At 43.8% G+C, this 23,421-nt stretch overlaps 1 protein-coding gene across 1 annotated transcript in view; it reads right to left on the bottom strand.

The window, feature by feature from the left end:
- syndig1l (synapse differentiation inducing 1-like) overlaps window positions 1-18,021 on the bottom strand; it is a 38,259-nt gene extending 20,238 nt beyond the window's left edge. Inside the window, exons 1-2 of the mRNA XM_054762041.1 lie at window positions 17,716-18,021; window positions 7,720-8,351 (exon numbers count right to left, since the gene is read on the bottom strand). Coding sequence (XP_054618016.1) covers window positions 7,720-8,226 — 507 coding nt within the window. The 5' untranslated portion in view covers window positions 8,227-8,351; window positions 17,716-18,021. The remainder of the gene's footprint in view (window positions 1-7,719; window positions 8,352-17,715) is intronic.
- Between the last annotated feature and the right edge of the window lie 5,400 nt (window positions 18,022-23,421).

Below are 23,421 nucleotides of genomic sequence, written 5' to 3'. Positions count from 1 at the left end.
GGCAACAGAGGCTTCTCTTGTTGAGAGATCAGAGCTCAGTGATTGTGGCGGCCCCAATGACGGATTGAAGCTTCTGTAATTTGCAAAAAAAATGTGATTAGACGCTGCCTATCGCCCGTAATAAGGGATATAATTAGCTACATTGAAGGCGTAAAAGACCCGAGTCCTCCAGGGGGTGGGGGATTTGCTCTTGGCTAATTGCAAAAAAAAACCCCCTCAGCTGTATCAGCTGGTAAATTAAAAATTTAGCAGCTCGCCAACCTGACACTGCGAATGATTTGTTTCACCAATGCTGATAGCAACTGTTTGGAAAAGGCGAGATTACAGAGGTGATTCACATCCATTCGCATATCCGCTAAAAGGATCAGAATACCAACAGATTGCTATTTCACGCTGTATCTGTCTCGTTCAGTCAGACATTTTGGCACGTAATACTGGCTGATCACATCCGACAGTGGACCTAATTGACACGTTGATTAAAACTCTCTAGTTTGCACCTTTTTATAGTTGATTTAATCAAACCATTTAGACACACAAAGTGGTTTCCATCTTCAGTCTGGCATTTACCAGTTTTCGCATTTTGCCAGTCCACCATAGCGCTGAATCAAAAGCCCGGCTCAGGATTGTTGCCATTCCAACATACTGGGCATTTCTGGGGTTTTTAGAGCGGTGTAATCCAAGGAGGAGGTCGGTTGAGGGGGGAGGGTTCAGCCATTAAGAGGCCTCTGTCCTCTGCTTTGTTACCAACGTGACTCAGTCCTGTCTTTTACTTAGTAGCGGAGGGTTTCTGTATTTCTGTCAGGTATTCACACTGTCTTGATGGCAAAGGCAAAAAGCTTTCTCTCCTTAAAAATGGTGGGATTGTTGAGCTGCATAAGCAAGGCCTCTCGCGGCACGCCATCGCTGCTGAGATTGGACGCAGTCAGATTGTCAAACATCCCGACGGTCTTGGAACAAAAAAATCAGGTAGTAGACCCAAAAAAATGTCACCTGCCCTGAGCCGGAGGATCCCATTGGCTGTCCGTCAAGACATGGAAACATCCTCGGCCCAAATGAAAGTCTGCAGGAGGAGATTTTTATGAACAAAAAACATCTTCAAAGGCCTCGTCTCCTTCAACGTTAGGAATTTGCAGGAGAGCACCAAATATGGGACATTGAAAGGTGGAAGAACGTTTTATCCTCCCTTGACGGTCCTGATGGCTTCCAACACTACTGGTGTGACCAGGAGATCCCACCTGAGATGTTTTCCACACGGCACAGTGGAGGGGGTGCCATCGTGATCCTTCAATGGAACAATGGAGCTTCAGGTTGTGCAGGGGCGTCAAACGGCAGCTGGCTATGTGGATATGTTGCAGGGGGCATCCCTCATGACTGAAGGCCTTCATCAACAGGATAATGCTGCACTTCACACAGAACTTCTTCCAGAGGAATAAGCTTAATCTTTTGGACCATCATGCGTGTTCCCCTCATCTAAATCCAATGGAGAACATTTGGGGATGGATGGAAAGGGAAGTTTACAAAAATGGACATCAGTTTGAGACAGTGGATGCCCTCCATGAAGCCATCTTCACCACCTGGAGCAACATTCCCACTAGCCTCCTGGAAACACTGGCATCAAGCACGCCCAAACCCATTTTCACCTCATTACGAGAATGGTGCAGCTACTCATTGCTCACTCCTTTTTTCTACATTTTATTTCTATTTTAGGTGTTTTTGAGCTGTGGTCTTAAACTTTTGATCCGCTGATGAACAGCCTATTTCACTTGAATGCTTCTTTGCAATAAATTACTCAAAATGTTTTTTTTGTCTCACTCCCATTTCTTCTGTTTGCATTTTGAAGCTCTACTTAGAACCTCCTTAAGATCCAAGAGTGCAAAATGTACATTCATGCCATTAACTTTGATGAGGAGTGTATTTTAGAACCACCATGCCGTTTGTCACTATTCTTACCAACATTTATGGGATCGGGAAAAGAAGAACACGAGAGGACAATACACATTTTGACAATTAGGGGAGTTTTTAATGAAAAAACTAAGTCACGTTTGTTTTTCTTTCGGAGTGATCTGGTTGAATCTGGCAAACATCCACACAGACCCAAAATAGAGCAGATGTCCGTGTGGCCGTAGCTTAACTTCCTGTAGTTGCCGTCATGTTTTCCTTCTTTAGACAGCAAAGCAGTTGAGATGCCTGAGAAACCTCTTTGTCGTGTCGGGTTTTTTGACGACCCCTCTGACTGATCAAAGATCCAGACAGCCCGTTTTGAACTTCAAGATGTTATCACATGATGTGCCTTCTGTTATTTTGGGCGCGCTTAAAGAATGTTACAGAGAAAGGAAGAAATCTGCTGTAACAAATTCCGCACATTTTAATCAGCATTCATTCATTCTCCATAATCAGACCTCCTCAAGGGCACGCCCGTTTCATTTTCTCCTTCCCTTGAACTCTCACACCTCTTTTTTCCTCCTCGGGAAACTATTTGCGTGACGTACACGGCCATGTGATGCCACGTGCCAAGGGGAAGTGAAGAGGGCACGGCTAATGATTATTGAGCTGTGCTACAGCAGCCTGAATGGCCCTTTTTATAAGGACTCTATGGCAGGAAGAAATGATGTCATACGAGGAGCACTGGACTTTGGCAACCAATGAGTGTATTTTTAAAAACACATTTCTCATGCACCCAAAAGGTGTAGGAAAACATACTGTTCATGGCTGGGGTCCTTTTTGTGGTATCGATTGATGTACTTACTAGTGATTCCTTTTACTGACTCGGGTTTTGATGAGTCACTCACTAAAAGACACTCGAGTCAGGTGTCACAGCACGCATGCGCAAAAAACAAACCTCACGCAGAGACTCCCGTAGAAATACAGTACATGCAAACGCCTCATTGAGATGGTTGGCCCGTTGCAGCGGTATGTTCTTAAAGGGTCCCTGACACAACTTATCAACTTTGCTTGAATATGTTATATATTGTTTGTAATTAAGTACCATATTGTTCCATTTTTGAAAGCCAAAGGTAAATTTGCAAATATGACATTTGCAGCTCATGACGCCAGCCATGACGAGCTAGCTCTCGCTGTTCAGTTTTTTTTTCAGAAGTGGCGGGATCAGAGTTCTATCACTCAGCTACATAAACATCGCAGTGTACGAGGCAGAGGATGTTTACAGTCATTATAGGGAAGATTTGAGCCATGTGTCAATAGTTTTTGAGGAGAAAAGAAGGGAGAAACATTTGGAGATGAAATAGAGAACTTGCAGAACATGGACTTGAGCCTGAAGACATGGAGATGACGATTGGTCGCCTTCAAAACACAGAAGGGTAAGTGGAACTTACTCTGGAGTCGCTCATGCTTCAATTATTATTTGAAATCTGCGTCATTCAAGCCAGAACCGCCACAGCCAGTGTGTGCTGGCTGATGTTAACGGCCTTTTTTCAGCCATATATTTTGACACAAGGCCATTACATTCCCAGAGTCACCGAGGGCCGCTTATGGTTTTTATAGGTGGCGGAGACACGCCGCATGGCGGGATAAATATCGTCCGTTTGCGGCGGACAGCCGGTGCTGAAATCAATGGCATAAGACTCGCTTACTGCCGCATCGAAACGATCCAATCGTTATTGTCGTTTACTACTAAATGAGAGAATGGATACCTGTGGAAGAATTTATGACTCAGGCTGCTGCTGCTTGGCCCTTCAATATGTGTGCGCTGAACTGAGACGTGACCACATTTTAGATTTAATGACGGAATAAGCGCTTTTCTCCCCCAGTGAATATGGATAGCCCTTCCAATCAGACCCGCCATTATCTCCAGCACTGAAGAGGTGCTGCGCTTGGAAATACATTTATTCTAAAACGGATCACTATTGATTTGACACGTTTCTCCCTGTGAACGCCGCAGTCGTCAAATCCGAGACGAGCGTTCTTCATTGAAATTACGCAGGGGCAGGCCGACCACATGCTCGCAGCATCACGTGCATATAAAATGTGAAGATAAATGCAAATTTCATGCAACGGGGGCGGCTCGACAGATGGCGGACAAATAGAAACCGGTGCTTCTTGCTTTTGCTCGAGTGCTATTTTATATTCAAGAGAAAACAGCGGAACATTTTAATGGGGGGATCAAACAGACTGGCCGGTTGATCACAGGTGAGGAGCACATTGGCCGTAAAGGTAGAATCCCTAACAAGCGTGTCAAATGCAGCCTTTATAACCTGACCGTATAGCCTGTTATTCACATTAAACACTTTTCCACGCATTAGTTCGCGCCCTTAATTGAAGTGGCCAGTTTGTGGGTTGGGTTGTAATGGTGGAATTACTCAATAGTGAGTATGATAGACACGTTACGTAATAGTGCTGGAGGCACAGGCTTGAAGACCACTGCTATTCAACGCCGCTTCTACTGGAGGCTAGCAGTAGCCTCTTTCACACAGCCTGTCCAAACTGCAACTGATTGCTGTTCTGTAGAAAATGCACTGACTTGGATCGGCTGGAACACGTCTTCTCTTGATTTTGTCACATCTGTTCTTCATAAGAAGCCATTTTTACATTAAACTAGGGCCGTCATGAATGAATCTATGTCTGAAATATGTCCATTTTCACCATATTAACTAACAGAAATACACTAACAGCAAGATTAATGACAGACATGATTAACTCATTTAATCCCAGCCATTTTTCAAAAGACAACCCCTTCGGTAGCGGCCATTTTAGACAATTTTGACTGATCTTTCAAGGCACACCGAATACTGTGTTCTATGGCTGTACAAGCATGGAACCTACTAAAAGAAAGATAAGATTCCTGTCTTTCATCAGAGAAAACATATTTGTTTCTATCTTTTTCTGTTGCTTAGTAAGCAGCAGTAGAACATACAGTAGGTAAGTTTCAGGAAAATATCAGTTCCCAACTAGAAAAGGGAGAAAAACAGCTTTTTGTGAAAAGATACATTCCAAGCATAACTTTCACTTTGATACAAATATATTTTGCTTTTGTGACAGCTGAAATATCTAAACAACAACACCAACATAAACAAGATTTTACATCAAAATAGCAATTTATTTACAAATGTGATAGCATGAACTATTTACAGTTTTCATATTTGGAACTGAACTATGAACACGCGTGTGCGTGCGCTAAAATTTCACTACGACGCGTAACCCTCTGCACGCTGCACTCCTCCATGCGCTCTCACTTCCTCCTTCCTGTCATGTGTGATTCTTCCATTGACGTGATCTCTGCCGAGCTCTAATCAAATGCTCTTCTGCCACCTTGTGGCCGTTTTTTATGGCTTAAAAGTGCTCTGAAATGTTAACGCATTAGTGGAGAGTTGCATCATCACCTCTTACCTTTATCAGTAAAAGACGTATAAATACGTTGTTGGGATTGGTGCGGCGTCTGCAGTGATGCGGACTCTGTATCGGTCCATTGTGGTGAAGAAGGAGCTGAGCCGAAAGGCAAAACTCTCAATTACCCAGTCGACCTACGTTCCTACCATCACCTATGGTCATGAACGTTGGGTAGTGACCAAAAGGACAAGATCGTAGGTACAAGCGGACGAAATGAGTTTTCATTAGGGATAAGGTGAGAAGCACTGTACCGGCCTGAATTTTACTCGGTCTCGGATCGGAAATGAAATCAGTGGTATCATACAGCACTAGTTTCTGGTGCTAAAGCTGTAGCGGATAGCTACACTTTGACGTTGAAAGAAAAACAAAAAGTGCCCTACTAAATACAGATATTTTTCCAGCCTGTAAAGAAGAATGTTGTTAAGTATTTGTGGGATTTCGTCGTGTCAGACTGGAGGCTAGTGTGGTCGGCGGAGTCAGTAGTCTACTACTAGCAGCAGGCTACATAATGAGTCCCCCTGTGTGTTTTTTCCCCTCTCTTTATATCCGGAAAACTGTCTTGTGGAGCCCCGTTGATAATAATTTGATGTGCTTATTCATTTGTAAAAGGCAAGAGTGTAAAAAAATCATGAGCAAGAGGCTAATTTGTTTGAACACCTGGGAGGGGTCTCCAGTCAACTTTCTTTTGAATGCATTTGCCATCAAACACGCGCACGCATTATATGCTTTCTCATTTCAATGGTCTTTCCTGCCTGTCACGTTGCATTCCAGCATGTTTATCAGCGGAATTCAGCACAAATCTAGCCGACTTAACAGTCGTGTGTCAGTGGTGCGAGGCAACCGGTCAAAGTGGGACACCCTATTCCTGTTTTGGCAATCCCCCTAAATCCTTTGGAGTATTTTGCGCTATTGGCCGTGCCAGTTGAGAGCCAAAATAGTGCGGCTAATGCTGCATTTTTGCTTAATATCCCAGGGTAGAGCCGGCCTCGGGGGACTTACTGTATCATGATGGGAATTTACTGCAGTGGAAATTGATGACAAGGTCAGTGGATGGAGTGGGATTTGCGGGCTGGTAAGACACCCGATCCTTGTGGTGTGATTTGATTTTTTTTCTCCGAGCGTTCCCCTCTGCAGGAATACAAACCTGCGGCATGTTGGTGTCTGTCAGTATCAACATAGAGCAGCTGGTGTGAGATGGATAGAGCTGACACACAGTATCACAGAATATGCTCTTCGCAGACGATGGAATCGTCTGTCAAACGTATTGTTTGTTTGTAGGGGTGAGAGGTCTTTACACAATACAGTATCTGTGCAGCTTCGGTGGTAATTTGTGTCTAATTAGAGGTGGTCTGATGAGCGATGGTTGGCAAATTTGAACATATCAGTGCTGAAAATTGGTTCACCAAATTGCGTTGGAAGCGCTGGAATAAGATCAATGGGATTTTCCATGTTGAGTATACTTTCAGGATGCCACCCGCTCGCCTCCCTGGGGAGGTGCTCAGGGCACGTCCCATGGTAGGAGGCCTCAGGGAAGACCCAGGACACGTTGGAGAGAGAGACCTAGTCTCTCAATTGGCCTGGGAACTCCGCGAGAGCTGGCAGGAGGAGCTGGGCGAAGTAGCCGGGGAGAGGGAAGTCTGGGCTTCACCGCTTAGGCTGCTACCCCTCCGATCCGATCTCGGATAAGCGGAAGAAGATGCCTTAGACTCAGATACCAGTTTGTTGACCTTGCATTTTCGTTAAAAAAAATCTCATTTTCTAATAGACTCTACTGGTGGTTTGGCTGTTTCATGTTCCGTACGCACCGCCATCAATTATGAATTAATAATTGTACGAGAAGAAAAAGAGAGCCAGTTACGTGCACGTGCAGAGTGACACATACAGTAGTTGCATCGCTACACTTTTGTTCATTTTTGAATGATTATACTATTATACTTTTTATCATTATACTATTGAAGTTAAATCTCTCTTATGACTCCCCAGGCAGTGAGGCAGACTCGCCTGGTGGCAGTGCATAAATGAAAGCGAAAGTAAAACTGAAATTAGACATCGTAAGACGCTTAGCGACGACATTGGTTGCATGCACAGTCCAAGCTGCTGGACTATGCGACCATCGTGAAGGATAAAGGTGGCATCTTTTAACATGTGAACGGATCTGCTCCTCCTATGAAAAGGACAGTGAAAACAGCATAAGCGGTGTAGTGCTGTCATTGCGGAGACTTCCCCCTCCCAAAAAGCCCGTCTCTCACTCCTTGGAAAGCGCCCCAGTGTGCAAGACAACCACAGGTTTAGTCTTTTACTACGTTATTTTATGTCTTTCGTATGTTTCGTAAACTGCATTTGAAGGTGGAATAATAACATCTAACAGTATCCTACCTCATACTCCACGTACTCTTCCTCCTCCACATCGTATGAAACAGTCTGGATCTTGACTTGCTCGCCGTCCTCCATCGTCTTGGCCTGCGGGTCCTCCGGGCCGGCGCCGTCCCCTCCGACGGTGTTGGACGTCTCCTTGGCCTTCTTCTCCGTGAAGGTGGTCTCGCAGCACTCGCTTTTGTATTCCTTGGCCTTGATGCTGCCATTGTCCTCCTTGTACAGGATGAAGTTGGGCCTGTAGAAGGCCTCCACGGCCAGATGCAGCGAGGTGGCGTCCAAGAGCTGCTGCGACTTGATCTTGGCGTTGCTACTGTAACCGCCTCCGCTCACAACATTGCTAGCCTTGCCTCCACCACCGCCACCGCCGCTCTCGCCACCACCTCCGGCAAAGTAATTAATAATGTTTTCCTGGTACTGGTTGTTAGGGAAGTCTCCTCCGTAACCGTTGACCATGTGCTTGCTATTTTTGTCCAACAAAGGGTTCTGGAGCTCACTGAGATTCTCCATAGTAACAAAAGTCAAAAGGTGAGGTGCCACTCGCTGCTTTTTATCTCTAACAAAGAATCAGAATAACGATCTGTGCTTCCTTAATGCGCACGGAGGACTGTAAAGGCACTCCAGCACTCAGAGATCTGCGGAGAAAGGAGACAGTAACAGAAAGGAGGGGAGTCTTTAGAGTGGAGGTAACAAGCAGACATTTTGAAGAGTTTACTCGTGACACATCAAACTTGAATTCCCTCCAGCTTGTCGAGATCCGCAGCTTGCAGGACGACTCAATTAGGTTCAATTTGCCTGCTTGTTTCAGACACAAACGCGCCTTGACGCACAACCCAGAATAGCAGCAGCGATCTATCAAATGCTGCGAGGATGGAGGCTGTGTTTGTTTTGTTCACCCTGCGTGATTGTTTTTGCTCCAGTGCTCGGGTCCTTTTAGATTAGCTAGCAGTAAGGTGACGTACGTCAGAGGCTGTAAAGGCTCAGGAACGCTGTTATCCATCTCATCTCTGAATCGGTTTGACATTGGTGGCGTATTTTCCCAAGGAAGCCATGGAGGCTACTCAAACTAGGTGGTGATTCCTTATTTTGGTTAAAAAGATACAAATATTGGCTGATGTAAACAAGCAGGTAAATGGCCATACAGCGACTTGAGGTTACATTTAAGGTACATTTTCTGGTTTGTGCTTTTAGGCTCGGCGAATACGGTAGAAATAAGAATGGCAGCCAAACCTCGCAGCTTTGGAATTTTGCCCATCATCCACAATCCTTATGTGAGACATGAACACACGTCTTTCTCTTTTCCGTGCCTTCTAAAGATATAAAAACAGCTAAAAAGAGGCAGCTAAGAATGCACGTAATGGGACACACCTATAAAGCCTTCTGAAAAAACCTCCAAAAAGCGGCAACAACGCTTCATTTACGAAATGTGACCTGAATATTAACCAAGCTACAGCAACATTGTTATTGTTGTTGTTATTAACATTGTTACGCCCAAGAACTACGTTACTGGTGTAGTGACACCTCACCACACCTAGCTACTAGACGGCTAGCGGCTAGCTTCACCACACGCTCGCTCACAAAGCCTCAGGCCGCAAGTGCTGCTGTGTTTCTTGTTTTTGCTACTTGGTGTAACGTTCCTTTCTATGTTGCTATGAGAAATCAATGCATCCAGGAAGGAAATTCCCACAATACTGTAAATATTCCATGAATGTACCTGTTACTACATGCTCACAGCATGGATAGAAAACCATAAAACCTTGTTGGAGCTTTTTGGAGGTGTTTTAATCGCAGGCTTTCTAGACGGAAAAGGTGTGTTCCATTACGTGCATTTTTAGCTGCCTTCTTTTAAAATGTATTTTTATATATTTAGAATGCACAGAAAAGAGAAAGACGTGTGTTCATGTCTCACATAGGGAGTGTGGCTGATGGACAAAATGTTTAAAAAAAGTGCACTTTTCCTTTAAGGACACAAACCTACGTTTGCGTGTGGATGACAAAACACATAGAAAAATATGGACGTAGCCTTAGTGGGATTGGTGAAATCCACTGGATCCTCGCATTTTCGAGATTCCGCGTTCACATTCACGTTCAGGAAGTTACGTGTCATGTTTATGTGATGCGTTAACTTGCTGTGGATGTGTGGTGTTGTTATTTCGTTGCACCCTCTGCCAAATTTTACCCAATGTGGCCCGCGAGTTAAAAGGTTTGCCCACCACTGATCTAATGTAATGACTCAGTCACTTTTATTGCAAATGTTGATCTGAAATTGGAGGATGTCACGCTAGCAGGAGGGCTTGGAGTTGGAGGAGCGAGCATGTTTAGTTCGGGAGGGGGGTTAGTGTGACATTCCGCCACCATCGAGCGGTCCGCCGGGTAAATACTTCCCCACACAAACGTTCCTTCTCATCATGATGATAGCATTTCATTCACATGATGTCAATTTCCGCAAGATTCTGCGTTTGACAGTAGATTCCATTTTTATTGGCCAATTCCGTGATTCCGTTAAAGCAGAAATCATAGCGGCCTTTGGTTAAACGCAAGCCCAATAGGATCCATTTAAATATTCTGACATTTCTCTGCATGAATGTCATGCAAAGATGGGCGGTTTTGGACGCCTTTAAAACAGGCGTCAATGAGCCGTTATCAATCAGCGTGCTTCAATGTCATTTTCGAGTTGCCATGACGGTCAAGTTCTCCCCGCCAGGTTTGACCCCGCCTAAATGCACGCGACAGACGAGGCATCAGAATCCCATTTACGCGTCAGAAAAACATCAAAACACAATCACGCCCGCGCCTTCGCCCTTCCAGCTGTTTTCCCCTCAGCGCAGGTCGCTCGGAACCTCCTTTTCTTCGATGCCACCCCTTGACCTTCATCTGATTAATGTGCTTTGTAAATAGAAATGGCAGATGCAGATTAATTCCAGGGGTCCCGACCCCAATCGTGCGGCGGCTGTGTCGTATTTGCCAGCGCTTAAAGAGACACAAGTATAAACAAGGCCCGTCAGTGTCACTGTGTCTGCATGATGCTCGATAGTTGGGTTAATAAGGCGTTTTAGAAAGCTTAAAGTTGCATGAAAAATTGCATCACACATTACATCATTCCTGCGTCAATTTAAAAATGATTAAACCGCTTTCTAGAGGGTACGCTTTTTCCATTTCTCCTCTCACTGCCTCCATGAATAAAATTCAATTCCCACACTCGCTGTTTTCCTGAAAAACACCTCCAATCCCGCCAACAAAGCTACCAGGGTTCCTCCCAGTCGGACCGCCTCCTTGCCTCTCTGTATTCTGACATTGCAGTTCCAACGCTCCCACAGGTCCACAAATAGCTCGGGGAATGCAAACTCATGCAGTTCTTCGGTAAAAGTGGATGTGATTATGCACAGGAACTATAAATAAAATGCGTCCCGGCGGTTGCTGTTGTCTAGTTAGCATGCCACCCTGCGCCTCTTTCCCTGGTGACTGCTGACCCGGGATCCAGGCTCCCGGCGCCATCAAATTTTGCACCTTCTTTAAGAGAAGATTCTTGCTTAGCTTTGGCTATGACCAATTTTTAGTTCCATGTGCTGCACTAAAAACATTTTACAAATAAGACCCAAAATGAAGCCTAAGGATAGGGCATGCATTGAAAGCATGCGATATTGAAATTCATGATTTCTAACAAGTTTTCACTTATAATAATGATTTGGAGTGCATGGCGGCAGTAATGACACAAAGCACTGAGACATTAGCTTACATGACATTACCTTAACACTGCATGAAGTCAGCCATGGCATGTCCCACAGGATAGAGTGAAATGAAATAGTACATCTTTGGCTTCTTAAATTTAGAAGAAATAAATTTAAACAGTTAGCCTGGTTAGCACACGAGCTTGCTCGCCATCTTGAGTCCCTGCAGCGTAAGAGCTGCGCAATGTGTTGTAAACAGGCACGTAAAGGTGGCTATAGGGGTGTTATTTCATGTCTACACGGCTATAATGGTGTTAAAAACCGTATTTATAAAGTCATAAACTGGTTTCCTAATTACGAAAATATTCAATTTATTAACATTGAATCCTATATTGTGGAAATTCATTGTTCTGGAAACAATTAACCGCGATAAACGAGGGACAACTGTAATTGGATTTGCATTATTTCCTATGGAAAAAATTGCCTCGATAAAATTGCCTATTTTTGTACGCTTCGCTTTTGGACCTTTTTAGAACAAGTTAATAACAAAAACCGAGGTACAAACAGCAGCAACAGAACCAATGTTGTAATCGCGGTAAGGAGAAAACTGCTCAGTCAGCATGAATAGTGCCGATGATTTGATTGCAACAGCACGACAATGTATAACGTGCATAACTTTCACACTAACAGCTCAGCAGCGACATTTTAAAGCGCAAGCAGAGCTAGATAAAGTGGCCTCTGTGCTTACTCAGCCATCTTAAAAAGTACGTAAGGCGGTTGCCTGCAGCCACAGCTGTTAATGCCAGTGTTTTTAGTATTTTAGATACCCCGGCGTTTATACGCTGTTGTGGGCCACGCATCTGGCGACTTTAGGAACTCGCGGTTCAATGGAAAGTTGTACTTTTACTGCATATTTTTTTAATAACAATGCATCATTTTTATATAAAAGTCCTATCAAACTTGCAGCGATTTTCTTGTTTGCTTAGTAACCTCGCTGACACAACGTAATGATACAATTTTCTGTAACGACACGTAACAGTAACTGAAGACGCCGTTGCTTGCGGCGGTTTCCAGCCTGAGCGACTGTGGTAAACAGACGGAGAAGTCGTTTGCAGCCATTCCCTGCTTGGCTGCATTTTGACGTGTTGAGAGCAGAAAAAAAAGGCTCCGGCGAGGCCCGACACGTGCAGCGTCCGTACCCAGAGGTGTCGGACACGACGCTCACAGATTAGCGAGCGTCCTGTTTGCATCCAAGTGCGATTGGTTTGCGCACTTCAGTCCCGTCAGCGACACTCCAGCCGCCCGTGTCAGCCCGCTGCCAATCATCCTCTGACCTTTGACCCCCAGAGCCGAGAGCACGTATTATCAGCCGGTGCCCCGAGGCCAGCGTGGCGAGACGCACACGAATACCAATGCGCTTTATCTGTCGGCCACGTTTATCAAGCCACTCCATCCCGCTCTGCTGCGGGCGCTTCGACAACAGCAAATTCATCTCTCTGTGATTTCATTTGGAGCGCCGCGTCGTGCGCCGCGCATAATAAAATCCAGCGTCTGGCTCCTTACTGACGAGCGCCGGGGTTCGACGCACGCCCGAGAGCCAACGTAGGGGAGAACGCGCATCCATCATGGGAACGCAATCAGGAAGTAATAAGTCACTTACGCCGTGTTGACGGAGCTTTTTATGAACTATTAGCAGCACGCGGGATAAAACGTCCTAATCTACTTTTGGAATTAATCACGTGACCCCCTCCCCAGCCACCCCTCTATGTCACCCCCCCACCCAACACCCCATTGGGTGATTTTAAGTGTTCCTTGATGTGTAAATGCTCTGCTGCAATAATGAATAATTCATTGGGAGCTTGCTGTCAATATAACAGGCTGCTGCCAGCGGTGGGGGCCGACCTGTCTTCATGGCCAATTGATTGAGGTTGTTTTGTCTGCTGCCATTATATCTGCCGTTTGTTTTTGCTTTGCGGCTCTTGTCTTTTTCTCCCAACCGGGCTAATTCATTTCTTCCCCGAGAGCAACAAAAATTAGAATCACTTACGCCAATTTGGAAATCGCAAACATAGGAAACAACAAAATGTTTTTGCGGCCACCTTTTTGCCGCCGAGAGTCGGAATGGGTCCTCCCTGCTTGATGACGCGCGTAACAGAGACGCTGGACAAAATAATTGGTGTGGTGGGTTTATTATAATAAGCAGCTTCGATAGTGATCAGACCAAACTGGGATGCTTCGCCTATGAGAACGATGGCAGATGGCCTGCAGCAGTCTCAGGGAAATGTGACGATGCCGATGACAAATGCGTAAGAAAACGGTCAGCAAAAATCACGGTTATCCCAGCCTTTCCTCTCTCCTCCCGCCCGGCACACCCCCTAGTGACCACGCCCCGCTACAACTTATAACCTGTCTCCTACAAATGTAAAGTAATGCCTCTCCACTTTGCGCTTCAGAGTCACGTTTTTTGAAAAATATATAAAACATGCTGTTTCGTGCTTGAATACAGCCTATTGTTAGTCCAGAAATACTGGATGTCTGTTTAAGCCTCATTTTGTACCCATGTTTTGCCTAAATGGAGCATTTTCAAGCATAGCATGGCTTAATGAAATAAAATAGAAATGTAAGCCATTCAGAAGATGCATTCAAAGATATGTAGTATTCTACACTGGTCACTAGGTGTCAGTAATGTTCCTGTAATGTTGGCTGGGACACACAAGCACCAGACTTGATCGGCAGAGCAACAGGCTTTTATTGCAGCTTTGAACGATCTCACAACAAGCACAATAATCCCTTACAGGGGCTACCCTTGCGGTCGTAACCCACACCAAGCTAAAACCCAACTCTGAACCTCCGACGTCACTTCCTGTCTGCCCGCCACTCAGTTCCCCTGGGGAACATATTTACAGCAACACACTTGAACACAAGTCTTATTTATGTCCTAAATTGCTTATTTTCTCTTACTATGTTTAATATATTGGCTAATTGGAGCGTAAAGGTGACTATAGGGGTGTTATTTTACATGTAGAGAGCTCTAATAATGTTAAAAAGTGTATTTAGAAGGTAAACAGGTTTTCTACGCTCTAACTACCAAAATATTCCATCTATAAATAAGGAATCCCACCTCACGGAAATTCCCTTATCACACAAATCCAAATAGTAAATCCAATTCATCCATTCCAGACACCCACAAATATTAACAAAAAATGAATTTCGTAGAAAATAATCCAATTTCATTTGTATTTCTCATCGTCTCTATCAAGTTGCCGGCACTCGCAAGTTTCTTTGGCCCCATGGCGGGTGGTTTAGCACTCAATAAAACCTGCACAGACAAGCGAATCAGCAATGTCAATTTATGTTTTTTTGATTTAAAAACGCAAATATCATCTGATTGGAACCTCTCACATTTTTAAATTTTCTTTCCTTCTTCGAAGTAGACCTGACATTGTAATAAAAACCAAATCATTTACGCAGGCTCCAGCATACGCCCACGACCCTAATGTGGATAAAGCGGCATAGAAAATGAAAGAATGAATGCATGAATGTATGAAAACCCAGGTTGGACTGTAGAACAATTATAAATTTACATGCAGGCAACAATGCAAAATGCATATAACTGAGTACTGAAATGAATAAATGAACGTTTAACGTCACTTTTACCTTTATTGAAGACACCATCGTCCTTTGCTGCGAGTTATTTCTTGAATTCAAACGTGTTTCTGAACTTATTCGTCAAACTGCTGGCACTTGCAACGTTCTTTGGCCCCATGATGGGTTATTTTGCAGCCATACAAATTTACTTGTGATGGAACTGCGTTCAAAAGCAAAGCACTACAGAGTCGACCGGTGATGACGTGATAGACAATGACTTCATAAAGGAGAGTTTATTGCTTTGGATACGGTGTACTGGCGTCATTATGCCCTACAGTGTCATTACATTTATGGAAAAATGGTTGAAAAATAACGTTGACAATAATATCGTTATAATATCGGCAATAATTTGTAGGACAGTTATCATCCGGCAAGACTTGTTATCGTGACAGGCCTAATCAAAACAAACTGAACGTCCTACTTGCGTTTATTCGTCATCTGTTTGCTCACAAAGGATGAAATAAAAGCAGTTTCTCTTTCTGTATCTTTTGCTCTACGGTTCAAAGGACAAAAAGCAATAACCAAAAAATCTTAACATCTAAAACGAAATTTAAATAAATAATACATGAATAAACAAATTCCTGCATCTCTCTTTCCCTCAACCATGTGCAGTCGCAACATTGTGGTTCGATTAGTGCTCCTAGAACTAATGAATGAATGAATAAATGATGGCTGTTGGTGGTAGTTAGTCAAAACATAATGAAATACAAGTGGTATGTAGTATTCTGGTCACGAGGAGGCAGTAACGCCACAAAGCATCGAGACATGAGTGTCACGCCCTGCTTGTCAGCTGCCGCTTGTGTTGTTGCATGTTTGTCATGTCTCGTGCCGTCGGTGTGTGTTTTTGTCTCCCTTTTTCCTGCTCTGCTATTTCAGTAAAATAAAAGACTTTTACTTGCACCGAGTTCCCACCTTTGCATCCTGGGGTCGTCACCCACTCTAAGACGTGACAGTTAGCTTACATGACATTACCGTAACACTTCATGAAGTCAGCCATGGCATGTCCCGCATGATAGAGTGGAAAAAAGTTATCCTCTCATCCTGTGTGGAAGTGGTAAGTTTTTGGCTTCTTAAGTTTGAAGAAATAAATTTGGGGGTAACTGGTTAGCTCGCTATCTTGCTAGCAAGTGGCCATCTCGAGTCCCTGCAGCATAACAGTTGCATAATGTGGTGTAAAGAAAGAATAATAGGAGTGTAAAGGTGACTATAGTGGTGCTATTTTATGTCTACAGGGCTCTAATAATGTTAAAAAATGTAACAAGTCATAAACAGGTTTTCTATGCTCTAACTTTGAAAATATTCAATTTATTAACATTGAATCCTATTGCAGAAGTTAATTTATTGTGGTCGGGTTTCAAACCAATTAACCGCTCTAAATGAGGGACGACCAAACATTTATAACCACTGTACTATAGGGGTTAGTCTGTGAATGACTCGAAAGGGCACAACGTGTCAATACAGCGGAACCAAGGTTAGCGTCCTCCTCAGTTAGCGTGTTTTTTGGTTATACCTTAATTTTGCCTCGGCTTGCGTGCATTCTCCGGTTAGCGTACAACATGGTGCGTGTCTTGTCGTGTTATTAATACACTGCATGAATCCAACTGTGTTTTTAATGTTTTTTTGTTTTAAATCATAAAATGTCCGCCCTTGTTAGCATCCTATTAGCTAGCTAAACAAAATGGCATGTAGAACCGGAAGTTACGTCCCCCGTCTATGATGTCATCAGTGGTGGACAGTATGTAACACAAAACACGTTTGTATACTTTTACAATGATAGTTTTCCATGCATAAAACAATGTGAAATGCATATTTAGTGACGAATGAAAGGGACAAATGAACATTTAAGGTTACTTTTACCTTCACTGAAGACGTGATTGTTCCCAAAGACACGATGTGGCCGTGAGATCAACCTCCACCACCTTCCTGTTTACACTCACGTCAAGAGTCACGTCTTCAATGAAGGTAAAATTAATAAAATAATACAAATAAATTAATTCATTTATCCCTTTCATTCATCATTTACGTGTATTTATATGCATTTCACATTGTTTTTTGCATGTCAATCTATAATTCTAAAATGATAAAAATGCGTTTAGTGTTAACATTTTTGGCTTTCTGGAACAGGTTCATTGGATTTATATCATTTCTTATGCATGAAATTGATTCGGTTCGAGTCAGACCTCGTGGAAGGAATTGCATTAAATGACATCGCTGCATTTGCCCCTTAATCCAGATTCTAACCAACATCTTGACTATTTTCCTCGTGTGCCACCAGCTGCAAAGTTTTTAGAAACAGGCTGTGTAGTTTTTTTGTGTATAATCTTGCCAACTAACCAACAAATAGAGTCATCAAAACAATGTTTGTCTGCTTTCTGCTCAAAAAAGGGCATAATACAAATACCTCCAACCGTATTTCTCATGTTCAAGTCAGTGGACTTGACATCTCCATCATGACTCACACGCACAAAAGGAGTGCACGGGGGTGCAGGTGGAAGTTCTGGACCAGCAGCCATCCACCTGCCTCGCGAAGATGATGATGGACACATTAGAAAGCATGCTTCCTTTTATTCCTGATTCCAGCCAGCACATGCGTGATACCTGATGATGACTGGCCCAAAAAATAGTCCCAGTGTGGCTGCTTTGTGACTTTAAATGACATAAAAACAGCAGTAAGGTGTCTTACCTTGCCAATCCGGGTAGCGTTCGCAGGCTGTGCATGACGCTGTGGAGGCATGTCGCGGACTTTCGCGTGCGGGGGGGAACAGGCGATGGTCTCCGGCCGAGCTTGTGTGGGCTGCGCTCGGCCGAGAAGCTGCGCTCCCTCCTCCGCGTAAAGCTCTCAAAAAAGCCCTCCTTTCCCCCATCCAACTCCTCCCTGTCGTCTTTAAAGTGAAAGCATCATGTTTAGGTGCGATAGGACAGGCAGGGTGCAGAGTCCCGATCCTTGTTGTGCCCGCAGCGTCCTCCCCTCCCTTCTGCGTGCGCGCGCCTTCACTTGGACTATTTGGATGCTTGGACGAGGTTAATCGTGTGGGAGTGGGCTGGCTGATGCTCCTCCTGCACCGCAATATATTGTCTGCTTTTACTGAAACTGTTGCCACTGCAGGTGAGCTTACCGGACATAACAATAGGTACACCTGCACAATAATTTGCACGCTCACTTGGATGGACACTGTCACAGAATTTTTCTTAAAAAAAAAAGTCAGTTATACTGTGATTGGGAGCTGTTCCTAATATTTTAAATACCCAAGAGGGGGTAAAAATATTAGAAACTGGTCTATCTGCATCGCACCGCCACAATCCTAAACTATGTGTGATACTGCCCCGCATAACACATGGGGGTGTTTGCAATATTTTGCACCTCCAAATATTAGGTACAGGATGTGAAGTGCTCCTCACAACCTAAATGCCTTCCCTTGGCAGTGTGTTGTAGTAATGGTAGGTTCCATTTATTTGGAACATGCATACAAGTTACATTGGAATACATCGCAGAGTACAATCCACACTTCACATGTCCAAAAAGGAGCAGGAAGAAGCAAAGCTTATTTAATCCAACCTCCCGTCCGTTTCGCATCAATTACAATACATTTGTACACTTCCTGTATTTTAAATGTACTCTTTGCCATTTTTTTTATATCCATAGGAAAATGATAAGGATAACAATGTGGTAAAGTAGGAGTCAAGGTTTGTAGTCACTGTAAATAAATGATATGACAGTCATAATAAATATACAATAGTAATAATGAGGGATGTCCGATATTGTCCAACTCCGATATCGATATCAGCCGATACTGATATATGTAACAACACATATCACCCGCGCTGGAACTCACACATATCTGTTGTGAAGCCAATGGCAGCATCAGCAATTAGCTTGTCAACGTGGTAATAAACAACATTGTAAAACATCCGACTAGGCTTAGTCTGTGACATTTGTTTTAAAAGTCAACAGAGTAGCCATGTACATTTTTTTGATCATCAAAAATTGCAAGGAAGAAAAACAAGTGTAATTTTCATGTATGCCCACCTCTCTCAGTGCAGCAGCAGGCTGTCTTCATTTCCACGCCACACTACAAATTGGATGTACACAGTAATTGGGGCCAAAATAACCATCAGATTTGAATGAAATTTCATCTGCAGGTAGATTTTCAAGTGAATTTATATCCTACACACCTTTTATCTTGTCCTGAAGCTCCGATCCATGAGTTTGAAAGGCCTAAAGTTGAACTTAACTTTCAAAGCCGTTGTATGAGTCGATGTGGTCTAACATCCAGTATAAATTTGATCCAAAATTGAAGAGGAAGAAGTAATCTACCTAGCAAAACATGAAAATACACCCGATATCATATGAAAAAGCAGCATTTTCAAGGACGTCCCAACGGACTCTCCTAATCGAGCATGCACACACAGATTTTACCATAGCTTACTTCCGGGAATTGTAACATTCCTACTAGTGATGATAAGCGGCATAAAAAAATGGATGGCTGGAATGGAAGGAGCGAGCTAGCTTCCTACTAGCCATTCACAGTTGTTTACACATTTGAGAGGCGGTGTGATGAGGTCATCATATGTAGGTCTATAAAAGGCATTATGTTTATTATCGGCTTTCATTATGGGGAAAAATCCCGGTACCGACATTGACAGATTTTTTATGCTTTTTTCCGTGTGCCGATATTATCGGACATCCCTAATAAAAATTGAAGAAAGGGTTAATCGTTGACAGAAACATAGTCGGGTGATGAGTGAGTACAGACAATGTACTCATAAAAAATGATATGTCCTGGCTAATTATCTTTATTTTCTTATTAAAAAACATCAAGTCTCATTTAATGATGAGACAGAGAAGCACACAGCACACGCAGGGCACCATACAGTGGAACCAAGGTCAGACAAAAAACATCCATCCATCTTCTACTGTTTATGCGAGGTCAGGTCGCGGGGGCAGCAGCCTAAGCAGGGAAGCCCAGACTTCCCTCTCCCCAGCCAGGATCCCGAGGCATTTGCGGGCCAGTTGAGAGACATAGTCTCTCCAGCGTGTCCTGGGTCTTCCCCCGAGGCCTCTTACGTCTGCCTCAGCTAGCCCGCTTTTCAGTTAACCTATAAAACGCTTGCTAAAATTTTGCCTTGGTTTGCGTTCGCCCGCTTGTTTAGCGTCCTGTTTGTTTACGCCACCATCTTGGATCATCTCGTGATACTTGCACGTGATAGTGAGTCCATTGCGGCCCGCGGGCGCCGTTTTAGAGCAACAGCGTTTGTTTGTGTCAGAATTTTCTGCCGCCAGAGGGAGATGCATGGCAAAACAAACACATGGATCGCACAAAAGAGAAAGGAGATGGACCGTACCGAGACAAGGGTGCAAAACCGCTGACTTTAACAACTTAAAGAGACGACCGTCATCGTTTTAGAGGTATGTAAATGTGACGGGAGTGGCTCCGCCATCGCTGCGATGCATACACATCCATGCGTACAGATCTACTCCACTTCCAGCGTAGCAGTTTGTCAGCCACTCTGTGTTTCTAATTTTACATCCAAACCACTCAGTTCTGGTCCCAACAACAAAACATAAGCATTGAAAGTGACCATAGCATGTTCGTGGCAGGAAGTCAAATATAGCACACGCATCCTCACCACGACGTCATTGCCGCCAGCGTTTTTTTCATTTTCTATACTCCTCGGCAAGGTGCGTGTTCATTAGTTCATGGATATTTTACATTTATGCAAATTGTGGTGGCAGCATTTTGTGTTATTTTGTGTTATTTTGTTCATCTTGGTTATTTATCCATGAAGTGCAGCAACTTAACAATCATATGTCGTGTTTGTGGCATTGCTGTTTGACTGTAAAACGGTACATGATAACGAGCCTTTAACAAACCTCTCTGCATAGACTTTTTGTGGCATGAGTGCAGAAACAGTTTATTTTTTTCCCTCCAAGCATAATCTCCTCTGCTCCCCATCCCTTTTTGCAAAACTAGGCAAAAGCGATGTTAAATGTTCAATTGTCCATTCATTTGTCATTTGTAATTATTTCTGCATCATTTTCTGCAGGTAAAACGATAATGACTGTCTATAAAATGTATTTGTGTTAACATTTTTGGGTGTCTGCAACGGATTAATTGGATTTACATTATTTTCTATGGGAAAATTTGCTTTGGTTAGAGTTTGTTTTGGTTTGAGTCGGCCCTTCTGGAGCGAATTAATGACCTTAACCAAGGCACCACTGTACCTGCTTTTTATGAGTAACATTGGCTCAGCTCAGACCTCGCGGACAGTATTTTTTGCAGCACTCTTCCATGTCAAGCCGCGGCTGCAAAATATGATCTGAAGGGCCGCAAATGGCCCGCGGGCTGCAGGTTTGAGACCTTTGACATAGCAGGAAAAGCCTCTATGAGTGTATTTATTTCCCTGTATGTGCTGGATAAGCCGTCATTATGTTGGGTGCTTGTATTGGGTAATGACGCTATCTCTCACAGCCCAGTTGTTTAGCTTTCTTTCTCTCATAAATTGTGTGCTGATTGTGCCCCCCACACCACCGCATTATTTTGCTGATTTGTTATTTATGTAAGGTCATTTTTTTCCCGGAAAAACAACTTAAAGCATGGAGAGCTGATGCTGATGATGCACTAGCGCCCGTTTGTTTGCAGCAATTTTGTAAAAATATGTGACTCAGGTTTTATGCCTGCAATGAGAGCTAAATGATGTTGTTGTGCATTTTGTTGAGGGTCTTCTTGGACTTTTGCTTGCTTGAGATTATGAGCGATGATGGTGTCACCTTGCATTCCCACGTTGGAGATAACGCGGTGACGATTGTTTTTTCGTGTGACATACATTTCAACAAATAATATGTGTAAGACATGCTAGCATACATGTAATACTGACGTCCTCAAAGTTTTATAGTCAGACAAAAAGAATCAACAACCTTATGGAAAATCTGTTGCTAAGTCCCGCCCATGCTCCTGCAAAAATGTTTTGCTTGATGGCGGCCATGTTTTTCAACCAATCTTGCTCAATTTTGCCACCTGGCGTGGCCCAGCAAGGTGCACATGTTCCAGGCAGCCGGTGTGACGTCATGGAGGTCTCTGGCAAACCCTCTGCACTTTCCAAACGTTGCGGTGCTGGCGTTTCAGGTGGCTGATACGTTTGTTTTGTGCGCCTGATGTTTTTTTTTCCCCTCATCGCGGGGGCATTTGGTACAACTAGCATGCGAAATGTCTTCCTCAGAAAGTGAACGTTTGTTTACAAATGAGCTCAGGGGAAGTCACGACAGGCCGTTAACGTCACAGGCAGGAGAGAAGAGGAGCACTTAATTTGCTCACACAGTACGGCTAAACGCTTCATTGGAACGTTTTTCTAAATGATCGGTTATTATTTTTATTGTTTTCTGATTTATCTGTATGACGTCATAACTCCCCCATATCCACCCGATCGATAATTATTGTGCACCCCTAATTATGATGACCGTGCGGTACAATGTTTGTATGCCTGCGGTTGAGTTCTTCTGATCCAAACAAGGCCTTTATTTCTTTGAGTGCGATGCAGGCTTTGTCAGCTTTTAATGCAACTTCAGCAGTAACTTCAAAGTGACTTCAAATGCAGGCCCGCCGAAATCCCGCCTCATTATCTTGGATCTACATCTCCCGGAACAGCACGTGCTGTAAAGTGGAGTCCTGACCACAATCTTCTTGTCGTGATCTTTAAAGCGTCTGCAGCTCAGGGATTTTGCAGTATTGACATTTCCTTGCTTTTCAAGTAGCATACAGTGTCGGGGGAGGCGGGATAAAAGGGTCAACCCAAGAATAGACTCACTCATACTGGGCAGGACTTGGGCAAGACTCCCCCGAAACGTCATCTAAACAAACGGAAACTGTCCCGATAAGAAGCCCCTAAAGGTGATGTTTGCTCTAGCAGACTGGAGAATGAATTTGGATGATTTGAATGTAAAATATCAATGCAGCGCTTTGTGGAAACGAGTCATTTTCCCTTGCTGTGAAGTTGCGGAACACGAACGACTCCCAGGTGTTTGTGAGAAAACAGCAAGTTGTGCAAAAAGCACTGAAACATTGAACAGTTGGACACGTGCGTTCAAAAGTTTAGAGAATGTCAACTTAAGGTCACCTGTAAACAGAACCGCCCTTCTCTACACACAACAAGTGCTGTGTGTGGGGCCCCGCGATCCATAGGAGAGCCGTTTGGCGCAGGAGGGTGAATCTGGTACATTCTTTGCACATGTGCGAACAATGTGCATTGCTGCCATGAGGCCAGGGGCGGACTTACCATTAGGCAAACACAGGCCTAGGGCCCCGACATGTCCAGGGGCACCAAAACGTTTCATAAAAATGGATTTTTTTCTTCTATTTAAAGTACGTTTTACTGTTTTAGTCTTAAATCACGT

Source organism: Dunckerocampus dactyliophorus, chromosome 19 (genome assembly GCF_027744805.1).
Source record: "Dunckerocampus dactyliophorus isolate RoL2022-P2 chromosome 19, RoL_Ddac_1.1, whole genome shotgun sequence".
NCBI classification, from domain to species: domain Eukaryota; kingdom Metazoa; phylum Chordata; class Actinopteri; order Syngnathiformes; family Syngnathidae; genus Dunckerocampus; species Dunckerocampus dactyliophorus.
This window is presented reverse-complemented; position numbering and strand designations above follow the sequence as displayed.